Source organism: Rhea pennata, chromosome 6 (genome assembly GCF_028389875.1).
Source record: "Rhea pennata isolate bPtePen1 chromosome 6, bPtePen1.pri, whole genome shotgun sequence".
Lineage (NCBI taxonomy): Eukaryota > Metazoa > Chordata > Aves > Rheiformes > Rheidae > Rhea > Rhea pennata.
The window spans coordinates 23,192,129-23,216,534 of NC_084668.1; the positions used below are offsets into that span (position 1 = coordinate 23,192,129).

The window sequence follows — 24,406 nt, forward strand, 5'->3', positions numbered from 1 at the left end:
TACCTATTTTGGGTAATTCACATCTTGCTTCACACTTATGGGCTGGTTTACAATGTAAGATGATACTCTACTGAGGTACCTATAAGAGCTGCTAATGTTAATGAAACATTCAAGAGCTGTGATCAGGACCCACAAATCCTCAGGGAGCGATTGTAATCGCTCTGTCTGATGGTTAAGTACTGTCAGTAGATCTATAGTCACAAGGTCTGTGCTGTGTAGTGTCACGTTTATGAAAATCTTGAGTTTCTGGATATAACTATTAAGAGTGCAGTTTTTCCTGATAGGTGAGTACATTTTTTTTATATATATATCTTCTAAGGTTTTTAAAACTTCAATGGCCTTTTTGTAGGTTGTCTTAAATAAATCAAATGCAATGTGATGATTTAGGTGTCTTTTAAAATACTGTAATTTGAATAGTGTTTATGTTTTAAGTTTGTATGCATGTGTAAAGGGAGGAGAGTCTCTTGTACTTTGTGCAAACATGAAGGCAAGATTATGTCCTTAGGCTAATGGATGTTACTGTAAATCAGCAAGATAAGTTGGTGCAGAGAAAAAGCTATACTGTGTTTTTGAAAAGACTCTTTGAGTGTAAAGAGGTCGCATCTTTCTGTCCTAGTGCAGATTTCTGTGGTATATTGATCCAGTGCATTTGGCATTTTTGTTTGCAACAAATAGTTTGTTGGTAATTTCAAACTGGAATTTAGATGTTAGTACTGGAAGGTTGAACAGATGGGAAGCGTATTGCTAACATATTTTTAAAAAGAAAAAAAAAAGCTGAGAAAAGAGCCAGCTTAGAGCTAGATATCTGTTAGAAGAAACAGAGCATAGACTGCAATTAAATATGAGTAGCAATTACTAGTAGTAAAAATCATAAAAATGTTTGTTCCAAACACAAGCTCATAGCCTTTTCTAGAGAAAGAAAAAATGGTAGGCAGAAGAGTGTTGTGGAAGGAGTCTTTTTTGCTATGAACAGAGTTAAGACTATTTTTCATTGCAATCGTAATAAGCCTAATGTTTATTTCGTAATAAATGTAGTCACCTAAACATGAAGGCTGCCTTTGCATTTGTTACAATCAAAACTGCTTCTGTGCAAGCTGGGTGTTCGCTGCCATTGCTGTTCCCTATTTTCGGACAGTAAGGATATGCGTAGCTACAGTTACTCTGCTTAACTACTGTTTTTTTTTCTCTTTAATATTTCACTCATGTTTACAGGTCTTCTATTTCTGACAGCTGTGTCTGATACTCACCCAGATCAGTTTGTATACAAAACATTGCCTCCCCGCATACAGGTGGACAAATCAGTGGATGTAATGATGAATAGCTACTTAGGTTTGTGACCACTTGATCTGGCAGCATCTGGTCAGACATAAACTCCAGACCTTTGACATGACATTCCACCTTCCCACCCCCTTTCCTTTCGAAAACATTGCAAGTAAAAGCATGTCACAACAGGGATTCAGATGAAGAGTAACTTGCGACATAAGATGGCTTTGGAAAAACATTGTTTTATGATGCATCTGTCCAACCCTCTCTTTCTCCCCCCAAATTGGAGTCATCTTACTGAATTTTTCTGAAACTCTGTTTCATTGTGAATTGCTGTAATTGAGAATTTGAATGGTAGTGGTGAAGTGTTTCAGAAGGGAGATTACTATCTTGTCTTGGTATTTTTCTTTCTTGCAATATATGTAATTTCTTACTTTGGGCTTTATTGGGTATGTTAGTTTAAGCAGTATTTGTTTTTAATCCAATGTTTCCTATATTTTTAATCTATTAACTTTTATGAAGAAAACTTAATAAATTAATTTGAACACTTCCTCTCAAGGTGCATTGAAAAAAAACTATTAATTTCACCATTACTGTATAAAGTGATTCTCAAATACTGTATACATCAATAACATAAAATACTATCCTTGTACAGTATGTTTTGCATGTTTATAATAGAATGGCATTGAGTGATGTCTCATAGTTTGTCAGGTGAAGTACTTCAGCTATATTAAAGTGGTAAACTTTAGTCATTTCTAAGCTGGTATGTTTAAAAAATCAATCTTAGATTTGGTGTTTGCAAAAGATAGAGTTGAGTGAGCAAGGAAACTCTTGTCAATATGTTTTGTGTGGAAAATATTTAAATGTAGCAGTGTGGGCTTGTAAACACACATCCACCAGTTTAAACACAAATGCAGAATTCTCAGCATACCATATTCTGTTTTAGACAAAACTTCTATTCAATATACCACTTCAATATAGTAGGGGAATTTATTTTTCCTATTCACGATACAAGCCTGTATTTACATTTCTTTATTTCTTTCTCTGTTAAAGGTTTTTCTTTGGACTCTGGTAAAGGAATTGTTTCCCAAGATGAGATGACTTTTGTGTCTGGTGCACCAAGAGCCAACCATAGTGGAGCAGTTGTTCTACTGAAGAAAGAGAAAAATCAGAGAGCACTTTCACTTGAGCACATGTTTGAAGGAGAAGGGCTGGCCTCTTCTTTTGGTTATGATGTTGCTGTTGTGGACCTCAACAACGATGGGTATGGCCTTTGGTTAACTCATGCTGTCTGCATAAAGAAAAATGACATAGTTTATTTCTGCTTTGATTTTCACATTAGAAGTACAAGGAGTGCTAAGTCCCATCTTCCATGTTTTGCTGGAAGAAAAGGTGAACATCTTTGAGAATGAGGCAGGACACACTCCATTTTTGTCGCAGGATTATTGATTTACTATAGAGGTCTTAGAGACAAAATATCTCTAAACAATTAACAGAAGAGAGTTCTATTTAACCATAAAACGTTGGTGTAAACAAAGAAACAAGAAACAAATTTTATACTCAAAAAAGGCCTAAGAATATCCTTACATGTCTTAAAGGGAGAATAATCAGCTTGTAATGTCAGTGAAGCCATTGTTAGCTTCCGTTGCTGAGCCAGTTTTATGTACTTTATAGTAGCAGCTCTTTGGCTAGTTGACCTTGAGACCATAGTCCTTATCAAGTATTTTCAGTTATTTTTCATAGTTCTGTGAAACAGTATTTCTTTTCTTTCATTTTAAGGTGGCAAGACATTGTCGTTGGAGCCCCGCAATATTTTGACAGAAGTGGAGATATTGGTGGTGCTGTGTACATCTACATTAACCAGCAAGGCAAATGGGAAAGGGTAAAACCTATTCGTTTGAATGGAACCACTGACTCAATGTTTGGTGTTGCAGTTGAAAACATTGGGGACATTAATCAGGATGGATTTCCAGGTGAGTGAAGAATAATTAAAATAGGAATATGTGAGACTTTTTTGCTAATGCCAGACATCTTGCTTTATCATGATGGAAAGCTGCAAAAAGAGTGAAAATTATTTTAGATACCACAATTTATTTTCAACAGATATTGCAGTAGGGGCTCCATATGATGGTTTCGGCAAAGTGTACATTTATCATGGGTCCAAGAATGGAATAAATACAAAACCAGCACAGGTAATTACCAACCTTTACTCTATCTAGTTGGTCTTGATAAAACTGTAGGCATAATAGGACTATCTCTCTTTGCTCTTTCTATTACTGTTAGGGGGGTAGTGGGTATGCAGAAAAGTTACTGGACTTGTCGAAGAGTGTAAGATGATGAATTCCTGATTTTTTAATATATAGCCTTCTTTCTGGGGCAGTCCTTTGGTACCATTAATATGTAGAGAAAAAGGCGTGTAGATAAACAAGTTCTGTTTTTTTTGGGGGGGAAGGGAGAAAGTTTGAAAATCCCACTTCCCCACCCTATCGGAATTGTAATTCCTTGCTTTTGAGACAGTATGGTCACATTAGTGGAGAATTTCTTCTCTGGAAATACTTACACATAACATTTTTCCTGCTTTGAAGATAATTAATATCTTTTCTTTTTCACTACTTCTCCATTTTTTTAATAAAAATTTTTGAAGTCTTTTTTTTCTAGAGGACCACTCTATGTTCAGTTTGCAAGGTAAGAAGGGAACTTAATCACACTTTCTAGAAGACTTATTTGTCTAGTTTGAAGTGCCTATGCTGTATAAATCCTACAAATAACGATAAGCTAGGCAAAATTTGTATGCAAAACAGCCATTTTTGGCACTCATTGCTATTGCAAAGGAACTTTTTGGAAGGAAAGCAAATCATCGAGGCACTTCAGTGTCATTCACCTGAACATAGAGCTCCTACTTGTGTCTGTGTATGGCTGTATGTGTGTCTTTTTTTTTCTTCTTTTTTTCCTGGGGTGGGGAGGAGAGGGCATAGAACAATGTTGTTCATTTGTAAAACATTTCATTTTTGCACTTTCGAATGTCCTAATCCCATCAATCTGTTTATTGTTTAGATTCTTCATGGTGAAAAAACAGGCACCAATTTCTTTGGTTATTCTATTGCTGGAAACATGGACCTGGATAAAAATTCCTACCCTGATATTGCTGTTGGTTCTCTTTCAGATTCTGTATCTGTGTTCAGGTATTACGTGTAGGACTGTAACTAATTACTCCAAAATATTATTTTCATAGCTTTTTAAAAAGAAATTGCTTGGAAATAACAAAAGAGCTGTTTGGCCTGGATTATTTTTCCTTAGAGAGGTTAAAAATTCTGGAAGAAAAATACCCAGAAATTGTTCTAATACCTAATCCTTTTCCTCTCACTGAGGAGCTACCTTACAATTAATATAGGGCAAGAGGGTGAATGTGGACAGTTAGTATGGAGTGCTGATGTGTTTAGTAAATCTGTACTACCCTAACTTATTTGTATGCCCATGTCATTTGATGGAAAAAAGGACGATATTTAATTTTTTTCTTTTAAGAAATAAGTTAACTGATACATTTGATAGAGCTTTTGTTTGTTGCTCTTGTATAAATCTAATTCTCCTTTGTTGAAGATAAAAATGAGGCTGTTCCTTTTAGTTGAGGATCCATCAAGGTCCATAGAACAGACTTGAGGGAGCCCTGCAGACTCCTTGTGGATTTCTGCAGCACTTGCCTTAATTAGGGATGTAGTAAGATGAAATTGTTGTTTGTTAGTTAGTTTGTTTTTTAACAAGTCTCTCCTTCCTACTTTTTTTTCCCCTCCTGTTTAATATACCATTAAGCTGAATTACTAGTGAAGAGCAGGAAAGAGAGGACTGTTTCCTCATCAACTATGAATTCTGCATCAGGTTCAGGGCTTTGGAAGAAAGAATCTTGGTGGAATGCGAGTTGGTTAGATTATTTAATGCTCTACTCAAAAGGAGCATTAGTTTTTTGCTGATAAGGACAGTACAAAAACCTTTACAAAGAAGATGAGAATAAAAAGCTTTATGTTGATGAATAAATAAATAAATAAAACGTAACATAACAGCCCAGTAAAAGAAATCTACTAAAAAAAAGGGGGGGGGGAGGAGATGGTTTATTGGCCTGTTAGAACTGTCATTTTAAACAGCCTGTAGATACTTCGTAAGAGTAGGATCAACTTATTCTTTCATTTATATCAGCTCTTTTTTTCTGTCCCTTCCAAAAAGGAAAAGAAAACCAAAGTTTTAAGGCTACATTATGATTAAAGCTTATGCGCAGAGAGGAGACGGGAAATGAAAACATTGTTTTCCGTAGTCATCCAAAATCCTAACCTGTATGACCTGAGTATCCATGGTCTGCTCACAGGGGCTGATTTACAATTGTTACAGGTTTTTCTTGGGTTTTATGTGTGTCTAAAATGACAGCCATAACATTATGTTAATGTCCTGTGCTCTCCCATCAGGCGTTTAATATACACAATGGTATAGTCATTTTTTGTGACTTGCTTAGCTTAGCTTTAAATTGTTGGGTTTTCACTTCTAACTGTTCTCGGAGCTGATCCCGATGTTTCTTTAAACTGCAACAAGTGTCATATCTTCATGGCGAATTGGTGCAGGTATAAATGGCAAACTATTCTGTTTAAAAAGAATTATTTCATTAATTTTAACTGAACTTTTCCTTCCTTTTTACCCCTTCTTTATGTTTCCCTGCCTCTTCCCAGATCTCGGCCTGTTGTAAGCATTAGGAAAAGCATTACAGTACATCCTGACAGAATTGATTTAAAGAAAAAGAGCTCTGAGGAACCTAATGAAATACAGTAAGATTTTTTAAAAATTATTGTGTCAGAAGACCTGATGCTATTGAGCTTTGTTTTCAAAATTTCTTCAATCACTGCTGATGTTACTGTGAGGAGACAGAAGTCATGCAGATTAAACAAATATAGCCATGTCATAATTTTTGACCTTTTAAATTTATTTATGACAACTGTGCTAAAGACATACCATGAAATATATTCTGTTCACAATGCCCAATTTGAGAATGAATATCACTGTTTGCCGCTTATGTGAACTTACTCTTTGGCCTTACTCTTTGGCCTCTTAAAATTTAACATTTAAAGTATCTTAACCTGAACAGTTTTCTCATCAGCAGAAAAGTTAAAGCAAATAAAAGAAAATATTTTTTCTAATTGTAGATTAAATTTTGTTCCTTGCTTTGTAATTCAGTTTAATAAGCAGTAAATGACTGCTATAGCATGAATACTACAGTGTTAAGACCGATAACATCGTTCAGTGGACTATGAAAACTTTTCAGTCTGTTGGACCTTACCTTATTAAAGTTAACTTTAAGTTTTTGGAACTTTTTACAGGATGGATGTGAAAGCATGTTTTCAATATACTGCAAACCCTAGGGATTTAAATCCAAGAATAAGTAAGTTTTGAAGATTAATGTTTTTCATCTGCTTGTCAAATGCTTTTTTTTTTTTTTTTTTTTTTTTTTTTAAAGAAATTACCATGGAAGAACTATACTTAAAGTACAGAAGCTTTTCTAAAACTCTTTCAAGTTAAAATGTGATTTAGTACTAAGGACAAGCGCTTTTACAGTATCTGTTTTTACAGAAAGGTATAGGATCGTGTAAACAAATTACATATAGTATGTTATGAAGCTTTCTTTCAAAACTGAGGCTTTCTAGGTAACATAATTACCAGTAAACAAATGGCTGCCACAGAGAGAGAACCATTTCATACACTCTCCATGTCAGTGCTGCTTTAGAAAATAGTTTTAAATGCTCATTTTGTATATCATTAATAAGCATTTTGTAACCGTAACATTTTCTAACATTTGTAACTGAAATAAGAAGTCTCTTTATTAATAGGAGCCTAGAAGACTGTGCCATAAATGTATTTAAAAATGTAAAGTATCAATTTTTAATGTCACTTTTTTTAAAAAAAAAAAGTCAATGTGCTGCTGTTACTACAGTTCAGAAAGCTTTGTAGGATTTTGAGAGGAGATGAGAAGGATTTTTAAGCTGAAACTCTGTCTCCTGGGTAGTCTGAGTTTCCCTGTTGCTTGCAAAACCCATAGGACATACTTGAATAAGGTCTTAGTTCTTCAGCTGCTGTAGTATTTCCAGCTTTCAGAGGCAGCCGATGTTTGCTAGTCTGCACACTGCTGAGACCAAGTGTGTTTGGTACTGTTCCAGGCGTTGTAATACTGAGGTAGCTCGATGAATGTGAAGGTGATTAAAAGGTGCATGGAGCTCAGCTCTATCAAAACACGGTATTCCCTGCCTCAGCAGACATGGCTAAAGAGCTCTAGTTGCACTTTTGTTTTCAGTGTTAAAATTAGCAGTGCATCGTGACCTCAGAACCCTGCTAGCTGCTTAGGAAGGAATTGGGACAAAATAGAAATCACAGAGCTCTGGGTCAGAGTATTTACAAAGGTTTGCATCTCAGCCCTCTACTGGCCCCTCAGTAGCAATTACCTCCTCCAGCCAGCACTGAATACTGGCAAAGTAACATGATACTTCTGGAATAAAAGGCGGATTTGTTTTAGAAGCTCCCTCTGGATGAGAATCTGGCCCTCAACTGGAGAGGGACAAAACTGGAAGATGGAGGTTTTGTAAGTAACTGAAAACAGTTTGTAAAACTGAGCACTGAATGAAGTAGTCTTTGAGCATAATGTTGTAATATCATGCCTGGAGAATTTATTTATTTATTAATGTGGCAAGGATTCCTCTTTATAGCGGCCTACTTTATTTCTTCATTTAGAGGTCAGCTATACATTTGAAGCAGAAAATGAGAGAAGGCAATTAGGTTTGCCATCTAGAGTACGATTTAAAGACCATCTGTCTGATCAGTTTACTGCAACTACCGTCTTAAGGGGACAGAATTCAAAAGAGTGTGTGTCAACCAAGCTTGTGCTACAGGTAAGGCAGAGGGTTTTTATTTATTTATTTATTTATTTATTTATTTATTTACTTCACTCAGACACATTTGAAACAAAAGCATACTTTGCTTTCAGTCTCATGGTACTTTATATATAACTAAAAAGTCATGCAATATAAAGCAACCATAGCTAAATAAGTAGTACCCTGATATTCCCTGCACATATGTTGCTTCCTCCTCTAGCCTTTCTTCTAAAGCATTAATAAAAGTTTCAGCTACTGTAGTGTACCCTGAAGGTCAATAGAGCTGACCTAATTTAGAAGAATAGAGAGGAAATAAGTGCCAAAAATTAAGAGCTGTTGAAATACACAGAAATAGATGTTGTAGAATTTAATGGTGTGCCTGGCTAGGGAAGGAGTTTTAATGCACAACTTTTGGCAGGGATGAATGGGCAGGACCAGAAAGCTTTGTACATGCTTTCTGATTTGGTTGCTATACTGTCCCTTAAAGGTGACATTGCTACAAAAACTGATCAAATTTTCTGACCGTGGTTCAGGTGTAATTACCCTCCAATGTTCCTTATAACTACAGGAAATTAAAAAACTTGGCCCTAAGAAATAGGGGGGAAGTGTGTCATTTTACTGTGGTGGTGTGTGTTTCACCTGCTTGAGTTACCATCAGGTAACTCAATGTTACCATTGATTACTAATGTTAATTAGTAATTAACATCTGTGAGAGAAACCAAACCAGGAAGCTAGAGAAAAAGATAGTAGAGAGAGACATGGAGCTACTGGAGAGAGTCCAGTGTAGGGCTACGAAGGTGATCAGAGGGCTGGAGCATCTGCCCGATGAGGAATGGCTGCGAGAGCTGGGCCTCTTCAGCCTGGGGAGGAGAAGACTGAGGAGGAATCTTATCAGTGTGTATAAGTATCTGAAGGGAGGGTGTCAAGGGGACGGGGCCAAACTCTTTACAGTTGCCTTATGTGACGGGACAAGGGACAATGGGCAGAAACCTGAACCACAGGCAGTTCCGCCTGAACGTGAGGGGGAATTTCTTCCCTGTGAGAGTGACGGAGCACTGGAACAGGTTGCCCAGAGAGGCTGTGGAGTCTCCTTCTCTGGAGATCTTCAAGGCCCACCTGGATGCAACCCTGTCTGACATGCTCTAGGTGCCCCTGCTGAGCAGGGAGGTTGGAGCAGATGATCTCCAGAGGTCCCTTCCAATCTTACTGATTCTATGATTCTATAGTAGTTATAAGATCCTTGTGTTCTTGCATGTTTTTAGAAAATGCTGATTATAGTGAATAGTTTTAATATTGCAAAATATATCAAGAGAGATTTTGCTTCACAGCATGTTACAGAATTTATATCAAAAGCTGATCTTTGCGTTCTGTCTTTTTGTCTTCTCTATACTGTATACTAACTATGCCATTTAAAATATTTTGACAGGAAAAAATTAAAGATAAGCTACGCCCAATTCCTGTATCAGTTAGTGTGAAAATTGCTGGCCTGGAGTCTAGCTCGCCATCCGTAAGAAAAGAAAGAGCACTTCCGGATCTTATACCAATTCTAAATTCAGATGAATCTGAAACAAAGACCACAAAAGTAAGCTTTTTGTATACCATATTTCCAAGAAATAAGCACTTTACAAAGTTGCTAAATTTTAGAGGGTATAGAAAAGTAAATTATGACCAAAGGAAATAACTGGAGCGACACTGGACTTACGACTACTGGTTTATATTTTGCTTTGCAAAATGTTCTGACCTTGATCCTGTATTCCTCGTATAACCGAAGTGAGGATGGTATAGCTGTTAGGGTCCCACCACCCCCAGTAAATTTAGGAAGAAACATGCTTTGGATTAAAATGGTAACCCATCATTTCCTGCTGTGATCATTTGTCCCACATCACAGGCTCTTGCTCAGTCTAATTTTCTTGTGTTTGGGATGCTCTGACCATATGATAGCTCTGCAGCTGTGATGTAAGAGAGAGAGAGTACTTTGGGTAAAAGATCCCATTTCCTCAATCCTCATTGAAGAATAAACTTAAAGATGTTTTGCCTCACTTGAGGTGCCTCACTTAGAAGGGCAAACCACCAAGTTTTATCTAACTTTGCCTTTTAATCAGTCGTGGTTTCATTTACCAGTGATAAGGTCTGTGTGTCACATAAAAAAGACTCTCTTGACTTCCCTAGGTAAGAAATGGACTGAAGTTAAGATCTTGTTTTACCAAAAAAGTGTCTCTGAGCTCTCTGTAGATGCTTAATGCAGTGCACATCAGCAATCTTAAGTTAGTGTCATATGGTATGTAATAAAAATGTTTTGGTTTTATTTAGGTGGAGTTCTTAAAAGAAGGATGTGGAGAAGACAACGAATGTCACAGCAATCTAAAACTTCAGTACCGATTTTGTACTAGAGAAGGAAATGAAGATAGATTTACCTATTTACCAATGTAAGCCTTGATTGATGCGTTGCTAAAATTCAAGTTATCAGGAAGTGCTGAAGAGGGCTTTTGAAGAGGATTTTTGGGTGACTTAAAGAGCTTGGCTCTGTTAGTCTAGCAAGAGGAGGTACAAACACAGGGGAGTGGGGTCAGCCTGTTGAAGGAAATTGGTGGTGCAGAATCAAATGGATACAAAGAGGCCATAACCATGCAGTTTTAGGCTAAAAATTAGAATAAAGTTTCTAACCAATACAGAATTGAGATTTGAAAGCAACCTTGCAATAATTTATTGCCTCTGCTATTGTTAATTAATAGTTAACAAATTATTGTTAACTAAGATGAAATTTGATCACGAGTAGGACAAAATGTTACACTACAGTACCAAAAAACTGTATGACTTGATTCAGTCCAGTAGCCTTAGACAAGCAGTTACAGAGAAGTGAACAGACAAATTTTCACCATAACACATGCACAACACCCATCTCATCCTTCCTTCTGGGAAGACCAGTGAAGTTAGAAACAAGAGGTAAAACAAAACCAAATATTTAATTACCATGAATTGCCTTTAGCAGTAGGTACTACAATGTGTCCTGGAAGCCAAAAGCACATAAACTCAACAAAAAGAGGAGGGGGGAGCAGTAGATATATTCAGAGAGGATTCATCACTATTAAACATGATGAAGCAGATACAAATGCTAGTTCAGAAATACTATAGCTATCGATTGCTTGAGGGGTATATTAGTAAATTTTATCCTGTTAACTGCTAGCCACTATTGGAGTGAAATATTGGTCTGGAAAAAAAGCCTACAACCATTTTTATTTTTGTGATCTTACAGTAATTTCTCTCAGTATAGGAATTCCATTTGGGTAAATCTTAGTAAGAAGCAAACTTTCATATGCATTTGTATATTTTGTATATTGTCTTTCTTCAGTGAAAATGACGTGCCAGTGCTTATTCTGAAAGATCAGAAAGATATTGCTCTGGAAATAACAGTGACAAACAATCCATCTGATGCAAAAAATCCACAGAAAGATGGTGAAGATGCATATGAAGCTAAACTAATTGCAACTTTTCCAGATAGTCTGACTTACTCTGCATTTAGGGAGATGAGGGGTTATCCTGTAAGTATTTTTTTTTAAGAGAAAAGATACTCAAATTTTAAAATACTTTTAGCATGTGTTCACTTTTAAATGTATTCCATTCATTCAGGAAAAACAGCTAACCTGTGGTGCTAACCAAAACGGCTCTCAAGCAGAGTGTGAACTTGGAAATCCTTTCAAGAGAAATTCCAATGTAAGTTGTGGATATTTTATTCAAGTTACAAAATCTGATTCCCAGTTGCGGTCTTCCAAAGTTCCTTTCTGTCACATCTGGAAATTTGATTCAGATCGGTCTTTGTTAACATTTGAACATGGTGGTGTATTTCTATAATATTGTTCATAGTAATGTGTCTATATATTTACATATTGCATGGATGTTCTTTCTTTTTTAGGTAACTTTTTATCTGATCTTAAGTACCACTAAGGTTAACGTTGATACCACAGACTTGGACATTAATCTGAAGTTGGAAACGTAAGAATTTTTTTGAGTTGGTGTGTGTGTGTGTGTAGGTGTGATTGTGTGTGTGTGTGTGTGCATGCCTGCAGAATTTTCACAAACACTTATAAACATGTTAAATTAATTTCTTTGGTTCATAAAGGCAATTTAACAGTAATATGGAAACTGCTAAATTTGTAAAATTAAACAGTATTGTTTCCTTTTCATTGTAGAACAAGCACTCAAGTTAATTCGACTCCAATTACTGCTAGTGCTAAAGTGGTTATTGAACTGCTTTTATCGCTCACTGGGTAAGTGCTGATACATAACAAATGATTGTGTTGAGGGGAAAGGCAGGGGGAAAAGCACCTTTACTGCAGCCTTCATTAAAATCTGATTTTATTCTCCTTCTCCCTCACCCTGCAACTGAACAGAGTTGCCAAACCTTCTCAGGTGTACTTCGGAGGTAACATTGTTGGTGAGAGTGCTATGAAATCTGAAGATAATATTGGAAACCTCATAGAGTATGAATTCAGAGTGAGTAATTTAGATTAATGCCAAGAGCCGCTTCTAATCGAATGATTTCTCTTTTTATGTATATGAATACTTGAAGTTGCTGGATTTAAAATCGGCTTTTCTTGTCCCAGAATCTTGTTTTCCTGTTCAGAATATGCTGTCTGCTTGTAGACTAGAGCTTCCTCAGGCTTTGATTTTTTTTGATATTCTGAGGAAGTGGCTGTGGCTGGCTGCATGCTCTTTTTAGAATAGCTCATTGACATTGAGCTGTACAGCATAAAACTCCATGCATTCAAGGAAGTAAAACTTAAACCCAAAATTCAAACTGTGGCATGCCCAGATAGTAGCACTTGCACACAGATGGCAAGTATGGACACGTACACATGCAGGATTCAACATGCACAAGAGAATGCTGTACAGGAGCTATTTTGAACATCTGTGTCCAGTTCACCCACGTAGCCTTCTCCACAGTCCTTGATTTATTAATTAGGCAGAAGGCCAAGGGAGGATTCTGGTTCTGTGAAAACTATGTTTAGCAGTAAGAGATTTCTTTTCTCACATCATTAATACAAGCACTAGTTGTGTATAGTACTTTGTCAGGATTATTCTCGTAAAATCCATCTCTATCAAATCCTTTACTTGCTTCTGTACCTCATTTATTTACTGTAGTATTGTAGGAGCAATTAGAATATCTGTTTTTGAACTTGCTCTCATAAACAGCAATGCTAAGAAAGCAAAACCACACTGGGAAACAATTCCCAAACTACTGGAATACTTCAGAAAGTATACTTTCTGTGTCAGAGTTTCTCTTAAAGTTGAAATTCTTATCAGTTATGTAACTGAATGATTTGTTAACTCTGAAGCGTTGCTGCTGTTGTTTCCTATGAAGGTAGATTTCTAAAAATCAATGTCTTATCATATTTGTTACTGAATTTTAGACTTTACATGTTTAGTCTTTACAAGCGCTGTATCTTATTTGCTATCCAAATGTGCTAGCTTTAGTATATGGTTTGTCTTTATGCTGTATATAGTCTGTCTTTCAGTGGCTTTTAAATTTCCTATTAGCCAAATGCTTAAAACTTGCCAAAGTCGAGAACCATTTTGCTTGGAAAGAAAATCCCCTTAAACCAGATTTCACAGTTGAAAAGAATGTTTGTTTCAACAGGTAACTAACTTGGGCAGGCCACTTAAAACATTTGGCACAGCTTCCCTGGACATCCAGTGGCCAAAAGAAATTAGTAACGGCAAATGGCTGCTTTATTTGATGAAAGTAGATTCCAAAGGCTTGGAAAAAGTCTCCTGTCAACCCCAGAGTGAAATCAATTATTTGCATGTTACGGTATGTTATCCAGTCTCTCCTGTTGATGAATTAGTACAACATTAAAGCATCACAGCTTGCAATAGTAGGGCCTAAGTGCTTCTCTCCAGAATGAATTTTTTGTCTTAAGCAGCTCACAGGCACAATACATAAACAGTGTATCAAGGTTTAAGCTTATTAGGAGACTGCATAATGGCTTATGCCATAAGCTATAGGATAGGTACTATCTTACCTTGGTTTCACCTGCCGTGGGTGGGTGTACACTGTTGTCGCATGCTGCACAGGATGAAACTGCTGCTTGCTTTAATGCATTCCAACACTATTGAAATCTGTTTCTGCTTGTAAATTAAAAAAAAGGATGAGCAATAGTAAACATCTCCCAGTCCTTGGGGAATTCCATAGACTTTTTTGATGGAAACAAGAGCTTGCACTTAAATGCATATATTTACACCAAATATGAGAAAAAGTTTCTTAAGTAAGACTTTCATAGCTCTTTGTTGTGCCTACTTAGCAAGATTTTTTATTCTAAACCCTGGGCACTCAATTTCATACTTACAGTCCAGTTAACTTCAACAGACATAATGCACACAATTGATGTAACTAAAAGCTTTTATTGTGGAAAAGGAGTTAACAAGTTTTATTTCAGTGTTTTATGTATAATCTTGATATGATCTAGGAAAACTTAAAATTTTTATAAGCAATGAAAACTGTGTACACACAAACCCACTGTCCTGTCAGTTTGTTGAACACTGCACTGGTTTAATAATTTTTTTGGCAAGTGTAATTAGTGTGTGTGTGTGTGTGTGTGCGTGTGTGCATATAGTTCAAAATATGCATCTACTGACCTTGCTACCTCTGCCACTTTTTCTTCTTTAACATAGTAGCATTAGTGATCTGTATTTAGAACAAAAATGGAAATAACATTAAAAGCTTTATAGAACCAAAAAACCCTCCACCTGTTAAAAGACAAGAGAATAGTTAGTTGATCTATTCTTTAATCTCAAATTGCCATGATTATCCTGACTCTGCTACTAGCAATAAAGGTAAATAAGTAGGGATATACAATGATGTCACTCGTGTGCCGATTTTGGAGCAAGCAGGCAGATTAATTGAACTCTTCTGTTTTTCTGCTTCTATGAGGGGGCTGGAATTATGACATACTTATGATATACTTGTGCTATACCACTAAAAATATTCAATCAACTTTTTTTTTTTTTTTAAAGGAATCCCATAACTCAAGGAGGAAACGTGAGGTTGCAGAGAAGCAGATTATAGACAGCAAAACATTTTCTTTATTCTCAGAAAGAAAATACAAGACTTTGGTAAGCATATCACACCAACTACAGTTCTGTCAGGTATCTCTCCCTTTACTCCTAATAGTGCTTTTCTGAGTTTGGCAGAATGAAAGAAGATATCTTTCTTTGCTTTGTTTCCATCTTAATTTCAAATACTGGTGTGTTTAGGGTTTGGTCCATTTATATTATCCTCTGATAAGAGAGGAATAGGAAAGAATTTCTGTATAGTTACCTAAAGCATCAGCTTCATCATCATCGTATCTTCCTATTGCTTTCAGTCCAAGCAGATTTGTTTCTTGTACATAAAGAAGATGCATGTCAATGTGTTTAAAAAAAAAAAAAAAAAATCCAAGGTTAAGTCGAGTTTTAAGGATGTGGCTTTTATTTTAACATGCGGAAATTTGTAATTGCAGGACTGCAATGTGAATGCACGTTGTGTGGATATAAAATGTCCCTTGAATGGTTTGGACAGCAAGGCATCTATTGTGCTGCGTTCCAGACTGTGGAACAGTACTTTCTTAGAAGTAAGTTTGCTTACTTGCCATTTCTGAGAAATCATAGTTCTTTCCTGTTCTGTGTCTGATGTCTGTATTTTATTTTGAAACAGGAATACTCCAAAATGAACTATCTAGACATTCTCGTTAGGGCTTCGATCAGCGTTCCTGCTGCAGCTAAGAATGTTAAACTCACAAATGAAGTTGCTCAGGTAAGCTCAACATTTAACATGAACTATTTGTGATTAGGGTGATCATGTTTCCAGCTTATCTGAAAAGACTGGGGAAAATAAAACACTTAGAAACAAAAAGGAGATACTGGTTAGATTTTGTAACTGAATTTTTAATTATTGATTCTTCACACCTTTAATCAGGTTGGAAGAATTAACTATCATACTGAAATGATGAATTTGTCTGGAGCAGGTGCTCTATGCTTAGAAAGCCAGGTGTAAGAATAGCATCTGTAAGTTGCAGTTTTGGATTAGATATATGCTTTTGAAATGGTCTTACCATTATCTCCACACATTTTCTTTACTTTAGGTGCGTGTTACTGTCTTTCCTGCAAAAATGGTAGCACTTTATACAGGGGTGCCTTGGTGGATCATCTTAGTGGCAATTCTTGCTGGAATACTGATGCTTGCACTGTTGGTATTCTTACTATGGAAGGTAAGTTTTAATTCATCTGGTCATTTCACATTTCTTGGTTTACAAGTGACAAGATAAGAAACTAATTAAGCAAGTGATCAAGTATTTTGTAGTTGGGACATGAAACAAAAAGCAGCTAGCGCAAACTGTACCTTATCTTTTTTGGTTTTGCAACACTTGTGATGAAAATGGTTGCATAGGAACATCTGTTACCCTTTTGTATCATGAAATTTTTCTGTTTCCAGATCTTCAAAAGGAAACATTTCGAGTTCTAGGCAAAACTTAGACAAGTTTTCAGAGACTGTAGTTACTTTGATATGGATACAGCTGCTTGGGGTTTCTGTGGCTTCTGCAATGTAAGGCTGTTGTGAACTATCTACAGATGTCTAACTTTGCAGTTAATTTATCATCACATACAAAACACCATTAAACTGACAGTAGATGAAGGTAATATACCACAAAAGGTACAGAAATAATGCATAGTCAAGTGTATTGGCTAATTCCTTTAGTATTGGCTTGTCATCTTAAAAATTCTAATAGTTTTTAAGTTATTATTCAGGAATAAAAAATATTTAAAATGAAAGATTAACAGTTTGCAAATAAAAAATCAAGTGACTATTTTTCTTATGCATTTTGGCATTTTCTATAACTGATTCCAAGTGTAAGAGGTTAGTTCTCTTTCTTTGGCCTCCTAATCCACATTGGCAGTTAGTATTTGTTGCTAGGGGATAGCAGAAGGTTGTTAAGAAAGAAGAGGAATGCACCATCTGATTGTCACTTAGTCTTCTGGAGAAGCTGGCTTAACTGAGGAGCTACTGCTTGCTGCAGATCACCTCCTAACAGGATAAGCCCAGCCTCTCTGCTTTCCAAAAAATGCCCAGCTCCTGCTGCAGATCTCCCTGATGAATTATACAAAACAACACTTTGGCTATTAGGTTATAACTGTCTTATTGCACGTAGATATTTGCACATGATGTAGAATGTTTTGATGACAAACACTGAGCTATCCTATGAAGAACGAAGATTCAGAGTCAATTGCATGATCGAGTTTAATCAAGCATTTGTCTCAAGAGATTTAACTTATTTATATATTGCCATTTTAACAGCACAAGTAAAAGCAATAAGCTTAAGTATCTTGTAATTCATCTACCCTGTGTACCCTAGCTGATTTCTGTACAGAATTTTTACTGCTCTTCACAGCTTTAGTTGCTATGAACATACTTTAATGTAAAAAACAAAAACAAAATTATACAGATTTATCAAAAAAACCCACTAAGGTAAGTACCTAATCTCAGGCTATTACATGATTTTACAGATTAAGTTAGTTCAACAAGTTCTTTATTTAGAAACAGTTGTGAGCATTCTTGTATGTTTTTTTGGCAAGGAACTTATGAAAGGGATGACAGGAGGACACTTCACAAAATTCATTTAAGTTAGTTTTAACAGGTTTGATTTTTTCCAGTCAAAAAAAATGACTAAAATACCTTGCTTCCTTGTAGTGTGGTTTCTTCAAGAGAAATAAGAAAGATCATTATGATGCCACATATCACAAGGCTGAGATCCATGCTCAGCCATCTGATAAAGAGAGGCTTACTTCTGATGCATAGTATTGATCTACTTCTATAATTGGTAATCGATCAGTATTTTTTAATTTTTAGCTGTGGCACATGCTATGGTTGTGGTGGCTAACTATGAGCTTTTGCTGCATATATTAACTGCTGGATTTCAAACTATCAGTACTTACTTACTCATTCTATTGACAGATTTCAGGTTTTGGTGCACGTGAACACACACAGATCTTTACCTTGGTCCTTTTTGTTTATTTTAAAACTTTTTTTTTTAACAGTACAAGTTATTTTTAAGCTTTAGAGATGGTAATCAACACTGTGCAGAGTTAAGATTTAAACTTAAGACTACACAGAAGATAATCTTGCTTTATTAACCTTTAGTGCATGCTAAAAAGTACATTACTCATAATGAAAGCAGTTTTCGTAATAAAAATTCAATTGCTATGGAAACATTTCTTTCAGTTCTAAGGTACATTCTTCTGGGCACATACCTTTTTCTGCTGAAGCTTCTAGATGCATGATGATTTATGCTTCTAGCAACCTTTACACAAAATTTAAGATGTTAAGTGCATGTCTATTAATTAGTGATGCTTGGAATGAGAGGGTGGGGAAGAGTTTGTAACTAAAATCTCAATATAGTGCATAATGAAATGCTGGAGATAGCTAAAGATTTGGCCTATACTTTTTTCTTCAAAAAAAAAAGTCTGTTCTATGTAAGTTTTAATAGATTTGTGTAAAAGTAACCCTTAGTCCCAAAATCACCATCACAAATATATGAACAAACACTGACAGTTTCATTTTATATGCTAGCAATGTCTCAGGATAGATGTCTGTCCTGCACTTAATCTTGACCTCAGAGACCGTGTGAAGTTGAGAGTCTGCTTTGGCCACAATGCTGCAAAGATGACTGGTTGCATTAGAAGTCCATTTTATTTTGAAAAATAACTTCAGTCCATTCTTAAATAAGTAAAATCAATTTTTATTTGTGCCTTGCATTTTTTTTTTTAATTCAAAGCCGACATAAGCTGAATTAGACTTCACCTAGGGAGATTTGTATCATTATGGTACATTACAAAACTTTCAAGGACTGCCTATTTTTAACTGTACAGCAAACTAAGCAAGATTAATATTCTAACCCCACATGTGTAGTTAAGCTGAGATGACTATGGATGCAATAGTGCTTTGGAAAGCATGGCCCTAGTGTAACTGTTCTTGAAGGTACTGGAAATCTTTCTGTATATCTTAAAAGAGAAATCATGTCCCCCTACAGGAGAATACTGAAGTACATACCTACCTTTAATTCAGGAGAGGCACACTTTCCTGAAGTGTTAGCTTTTTCTCCTCTGTGCTGCATTAAATTCATTAAATTCTCTCACTAGATAAGCAACTATCTTTCATAAAAAGACTTTCAGAGATTTGTGAAACACATTAAGAAAGTTACTAGAAGGAATTTGTTTAAGATCTCAGGCTACTGAAATGTTGGACTATGCTATTTGTCTGCAACTGCTTGCTGCTGGAACTAATTTAGACACTATCATGTATTTTATAGCTAAGCACACTCTGTTCTTGGCCTTTTTTTTTTTTTTTTTTTTTTTTTTCAGTTTTCTTACCTGTATATGTGCACAAAGGAAGAATGTACTGCTTCTGTAATTGTAGTCCTTTGGCAGCATCTCAAACCTAAACCGTTCTTTTTCTATTCTGCCCCAGTGTGGGTTCTTCCAGCGTTCTAGGTACGATGACAGTGTCCCCCGATATCATGCTGTAAGAATTCGAAAAGAAGAGCGACAGATCAAAGATGGGAAATGCAAAGATCTAGAGACAAAACAGTGGATCACAAAATGGAATGAGAATGAAAGTTACTCTTAAGGAAAAGGTTTTTTTCCCTCCACAAAGTTCAGCTAGTTATTTTCATTAATGGAATACTGATGGAGTTGGACCTGTGTACACTATGGACATTCACTGTTTGATTGTAGATATTACTACTTATATTGAGGCTTTTGTTTGCACAGTTAAAATTGCTTCAACAGACTTCATTTGCATTATTCAATTTCCAGACTGCCTCTTTTTCACTTCAGATCTTAACTCGAGCTGTAGAAGATGCTGTATTGATTTGAGTCTTTTCTGCAATGTGCACATCTGTCACATGGCAGACTTTTTCCTATGCTCTAGCATTCCGGGTGTGCAGGGAATGCACGGTTAAGGTCTCCACTCTTCCCGCAATGCACACAGTAGCCTTGACACACTTTGTTCAAGTGAAATCTGAAGAGCTGCAAACCTACTTTAGTCATAAGCTTTGCCTGCTACAGTAGTTAGGGCTTAACAAAAAGCATCATCTTAAATTACATGTGCAATAGGTCATGTTGCTCAATTTTTAAGATCAGATTGTGTGAATCTTGCTCACACCAAATATACACAGGTTTTTTTTAAAAGAGAGGCTTGAATATTAGATGTACTTTTTGTATATATATTTTAGTCATTTTTGTATTTATTTTTGTTATAAATCATTGTCTTTGACTAAACATTAGGCCAAAGACTTAACTGAACCTTCAAACCCACTGTGCTTATGAACTTTGGATTATAAGACCTGAGGCTTTCACAGCATTTTAATAAATCACTACAGGTGCCACTGCTTTCTAAAAATGTAAATACTTATTCCAGTGATGTACGTGGGGGCTTTTTTTCCCGATACTTATTCTGTGTAATAGGAATTACCAGGTCTTGTAACATGATTTGTATATTACTTCAGAGTATTTAACGATTTGGAAACCAAGCAGAAGTATGGTTTTAAGTACCGTTTTATACTTGCTGCAAGAGAAGTGACAGGTTCTCTGGGAACAGCTTTACAGCTTCATGAGGATTTTCCAGTTGGAGAAAAGTGTTGACTACTGCGTCTGTTATATAGCACTTGAAGGAGGCTCTAAAGGCCTGACTTACCTTAGTTAAGGGATCTGAGCTGATCCTCCTTGAGACTACTGAATTGTCTTGAATACCTGAATGTTGATAAGAATAGAGCCACAAGGTTGTGCTTATCAGTAATCTAATTATTGTAACATAAGTGATTTAAATACATAAATATTTAAAGAGTTTACTTTTTCTTACCCATGTTCTAAAGTGTTGGTACTATTTAAGAATGAACATTCAGCTCACGATTGTTTATTCCATGTAAAACAAAAATTCTACTCAATGTATGCTCGCTAATTGCTTGTAATTTGAACTATGCAAAAACCTCTGTACTTTTTCCCTCCTGGGGTAAAAACCTGGTAAGAGAGCATTTGTCAGGTGTCTTACTTGTATTACTAACTTTGAACGTATCTATTATGGAAGGTGCATTCGTGTAATAGACATTCTTCCTACTGAATAATCTTGGTATGTTGTGACCCTGATTTTATGAAAATTTACACACACATAAAGCTGTTACGCAGGTTTTGACCTTTTAAAATTCTAGCGTACTTGCCGAAAGGCTCCTCTGTGTAAGAGGCCAGGCTAATGAGGTGCTAAGAAGCTTGACAGACCACTGTAGCCTTTGCTTTAGAAGCAATGTCTTCCCCACCCTGCCCCCTCAATTGTGGCACTGCTGTACGAACACGAATGTCTCAACAGTGTTAAACAGAAAGCTTTTGAAAATAAGTCGTATCACTGGTATACTTTCATTTTGAACATTTATCACTGGTATACTTTTGTCTCAAACAATTTTTATACGAGCTAGCAATGCTACTTCATTCCATGATTAGAAATTACCTGTGGATATTTGTATAGAAGTGTGAAATAAATCTTTTTTAAATTAAAACACTAGTTTTGGTAATGGCAATTTCTTATTAATTTCACAAATTACTTTCAGCTAAGCTTGTTAGTCCATTAGACAAGCAAGCTGCAAGCTTTAAGTCAAACTATTAAAATACTCGCTTTAGGAAAAAAAACAAAAAAAACCCAACAAAATATCTCACTCTAACTAGGGCCCTAACTCTACAGGCCCTCACCCGATACTGCGCTATCTCCCACGCACACCTGGCTCCCGCCTGCCGCAGTTTCCCGCCTTGGTGGCAGTCTGGCAGCCAGGCGGCGGAGCCAGGTCCCGGCCTGGCGGCACCGCTGCCAGCAGCGCAGCTCCACGCCTGAGCGCCCGGCAGCGCGGAGCGGCCCTCTCCCTTCTCGCCCTGCTCCGGCGCTGCCCAGGCGCGAAGGCGCTTCGAGATGGGCTTCCGCACTGCGGCCTCAGCGCGGGCGGCCTGCTAAAGCTCCCTTGCCATGGGGTGGGTTGGTAAGTGGGGGAGGCAGAAGAACAGCAGTTCCCAAAAATCAGTCAAGGACTTCACCTACCTTTCTGCACCTGGTAGTTGATACTGTCATAAAGTGACACAATACAGAGTCAACTCAAAAAAACAAACAAACATGCAGCAAATACAAGGACTAGTGGATTTTCTTCTTAAATCTTCAAGAAACATCATTACAGGATGTTTCACGCTGCTGAAAGATGCAACAAGTGCCAAAGATAATTAAGAGAATACATGCTAGCAAAGGCAGTGACAGACAAGGAGGCCAGTGTTTATCACAGCTGAGCGCTTTCCCAGGAGGATAACCAGCAGCTGCTGCTAGGCCTCCCAGAGCACGTCAAAGGTGTGGAAGTAACCGTCTAGTAATGCTTTAATTAGTAACATGATTATAACCGACACGTAAACATTAATCTGCAGGAATACAAAATAGAGACTGGTGGAGCAGGTAAGTGTCCGCCCATGAAACACAGGACAGTGGCTGGCAAAACAGACCTTGACAGCACTGCATCACTAGAAAAATCTAGCGCAGGGCCTCACTTCTGTTCAACATCACAAAAAAGTTACCTAAAAAGTATAGTGTTTCTTTCCCTACCACACTACACACAGTCTCAGTTACCACTGTGTGTACAGCTTAAGGCACACTAACAGACCACTAGTAGAAATGGCATATATGTTTAACTGACGCAGGCGCCAGCTCTTACGAGAAAAGCTTCTGCTATAAGAGCCCACGATAGTACAATGTCAAGAGGAGCCTGTGTGGCAGAAGAGAAGGAACAGGGTGCACTGAAGCAAACAGCAGGAAACATAGAACATAAGTGGAATGGAAAAGATTTTTTGATGACGGCAGTAAAGCTCAAATCCATTTGCAGCACATTGAGCCACAATCCTTGCTGCCGCTGCAGCACAGCATCCCAACCAAAAATCAGACTATACAGAGGACCGGAAACCTGCTTACATGCAGCAGGTTTGGGGCAGGGGCAGGTACAAGAAAGTGTTAGCAGTCAGTTTGCAAAACACATGCGAACAAATTGCAATTAAATGAGGGAGAGAAAGCAGTACTTCGAGGCAGCTCAGCAGCATGGACATGCTTCTGCTGGTTTTCCAGACAAGTCCACCCATGTGTGGAAACAAGAATCCAAGCAGCCTATTTCCCTCCTATGGCTTTGTAAGCAGTTACTTCAGTTCCATCCCAATCCTTGGACATGAGCATATCTGTCTTCCAAAGCTCTGGATTCATAATATATCTTTTATAACTTCATAAACCTTACTGTTTTGCTAGGTATGGCCTGCAAGAGAGGACTGATGGCTCAGTGCACTCCTGCCCGCATCCTTCTTTCCCAAGCAACATCCTCAGGGGCTTTCCAGCAAGCCCTCCTTTGCTAGTCTTCAGGGTGGCTGTAGCTCTACAGCAGCTCCCTTTGTGCGGGGGCTCTTCCTCAGGACATGGGGGGACTCGACACACCCGAGATCTCCTGGAGAGCATCCCGCCTCCCCACCGACACAGGCTGAGAAGAGAAAGAGGAAATACGTAGTTAGCACTGTATATTGATGGTAAAGGGTGTATATGGTGTGTTCTGTTATAGCTTTTAAGGGGTTCAAAAATCTTTTTTTTTTTAAGGTTTTTGGATATCTTTGCAGCTGCTTACTTAGGGACAAGAAAAATCAAATCCTTCTGCCAAGAACGTCTGAAATACTGCTGCTGCTGAGTTGATCACAAGAAATGTTTGTGGGCTATTGTAAAGCAGTGTAAGGCTGCTTGGTTTCTTAAAGCAGAGGGAACCAACAGAGCTGAGCAATCTATTACAAGATATTCTGTGATTGATTCCAGTTTAGTGTGGAGAAACAACATAAAAATAGCCATCCCTGTACAGACTATGGATCCATCTCAACCGGCATCTCACCTCTGACAACAGCTAACACTAAAGTGGCATGATATAGCACATAGTAACACTTTGCTCTTCCCATTTCACCAAAAAAATCATGCTCAGAGAAACAAAGAACTATATACTGTGGTTTTTCCTATGAAAGGAAAAGCCATCCATGACAATCAATCATAATTTATCCAATCATCTTGTGATCTTGTGTGACATGAAATTTTAAATGGCATAAATTCACAAACTCCATAGTTTTATTACACACTGCATTAAAATAAATAAGCACATCCATATGTTCTTCTTGAACCTACA

General features: G+C 37.0%; 1 protein-coding gene across 3 annotated transcripts in view; it reads left to right on the plus strand.

The window, feature by feature from the left end:
- ITGA6 (integrin subunit alpha 6) overlaps window positions 1-21,741 on the plus strand; it is a 48,249-nt gene extending 26,508 nt beyond the window's left edge. For 2 of the 3 annotated variants that reach the window (XM_062578265.1, XM_062578267.1), the window contains 20 exons: window positions 2,317-2,527; window positions 3,043-3,236; window positions 3,367-3,455; window positions 4,318-4,445; window positions 5,973-6,068; window positions 6,618-6,679; window positions 8,020-8,177; window positions 9,586-9,741; window positions 10,470-10,585; window positions 11,509-11,698; window positions 11,787-11,870; window positions 12,070-12,149; window positions 12,347-12,424; window positions 12,548-12,650; window positions 13,795-13,968; window positions 15,171-15,269; window positions 15,656-15,766; window positions 15,850-15,948; window positions 16,277-16,402; window positions 19,657-21,741. In XM_062578265.1, the coding sequence (XP_062434249.1) occupies window positions 2,317-2,527; window positions 3,043-3,236; window positions 3,367-3,455; window positions 4,318-4,445; window positions 5,973-6,068; window positions 6,618-6,679; window positions 8,020-8,177; window positions 9,586-9,741; window positions 10,470-10,585; window positions 11,509-11,698; window positions 11,787-11,870; window positions 12,070-12,149; window positions 12,347-12,424; window positions 12,548-12,650; window positions 13,795-13,968; window positions 15,171-15,269; window positions 15,656-15,766; window positions 15,850-15,948; window positions 16,277-16,402; window positions 19,657-19,815 (2,513 nt within the window). In that variant the 3' untranslated portion in view covers window positions 19,816-21,741. Of the gene's footprint in view, window positions 1-2,316; window positions 2,528-3,042; window positions 3,237-3,366; window positions 3,456-4,317; window positions 4,446-5,972; window positions 6,069-6,617; window positions 6,680-8,019; window positions 8,178-9,585; window positions 9,742-10,469; window positions 10,586-11,508; window positions 11,699-11,786; window positions 11,871-12,069; window positions 12,150-12,346; window positions 12,425-12,547; window positions 12,651-13,794; window positions 13,969-15,170; window positions 15,270-15,655; window positions 15,767-15,849; window positions 15,949-16,276; window positions 16,403-17,880; window positions 18,011-19,656 lie in introns of all 3 variants that reach the window. The other variant, XM_062578266.1, reaches the window with a different exon arrangement.
- Window positions 21,742-24,406: the final 2,665 nt, after the last annotated feature.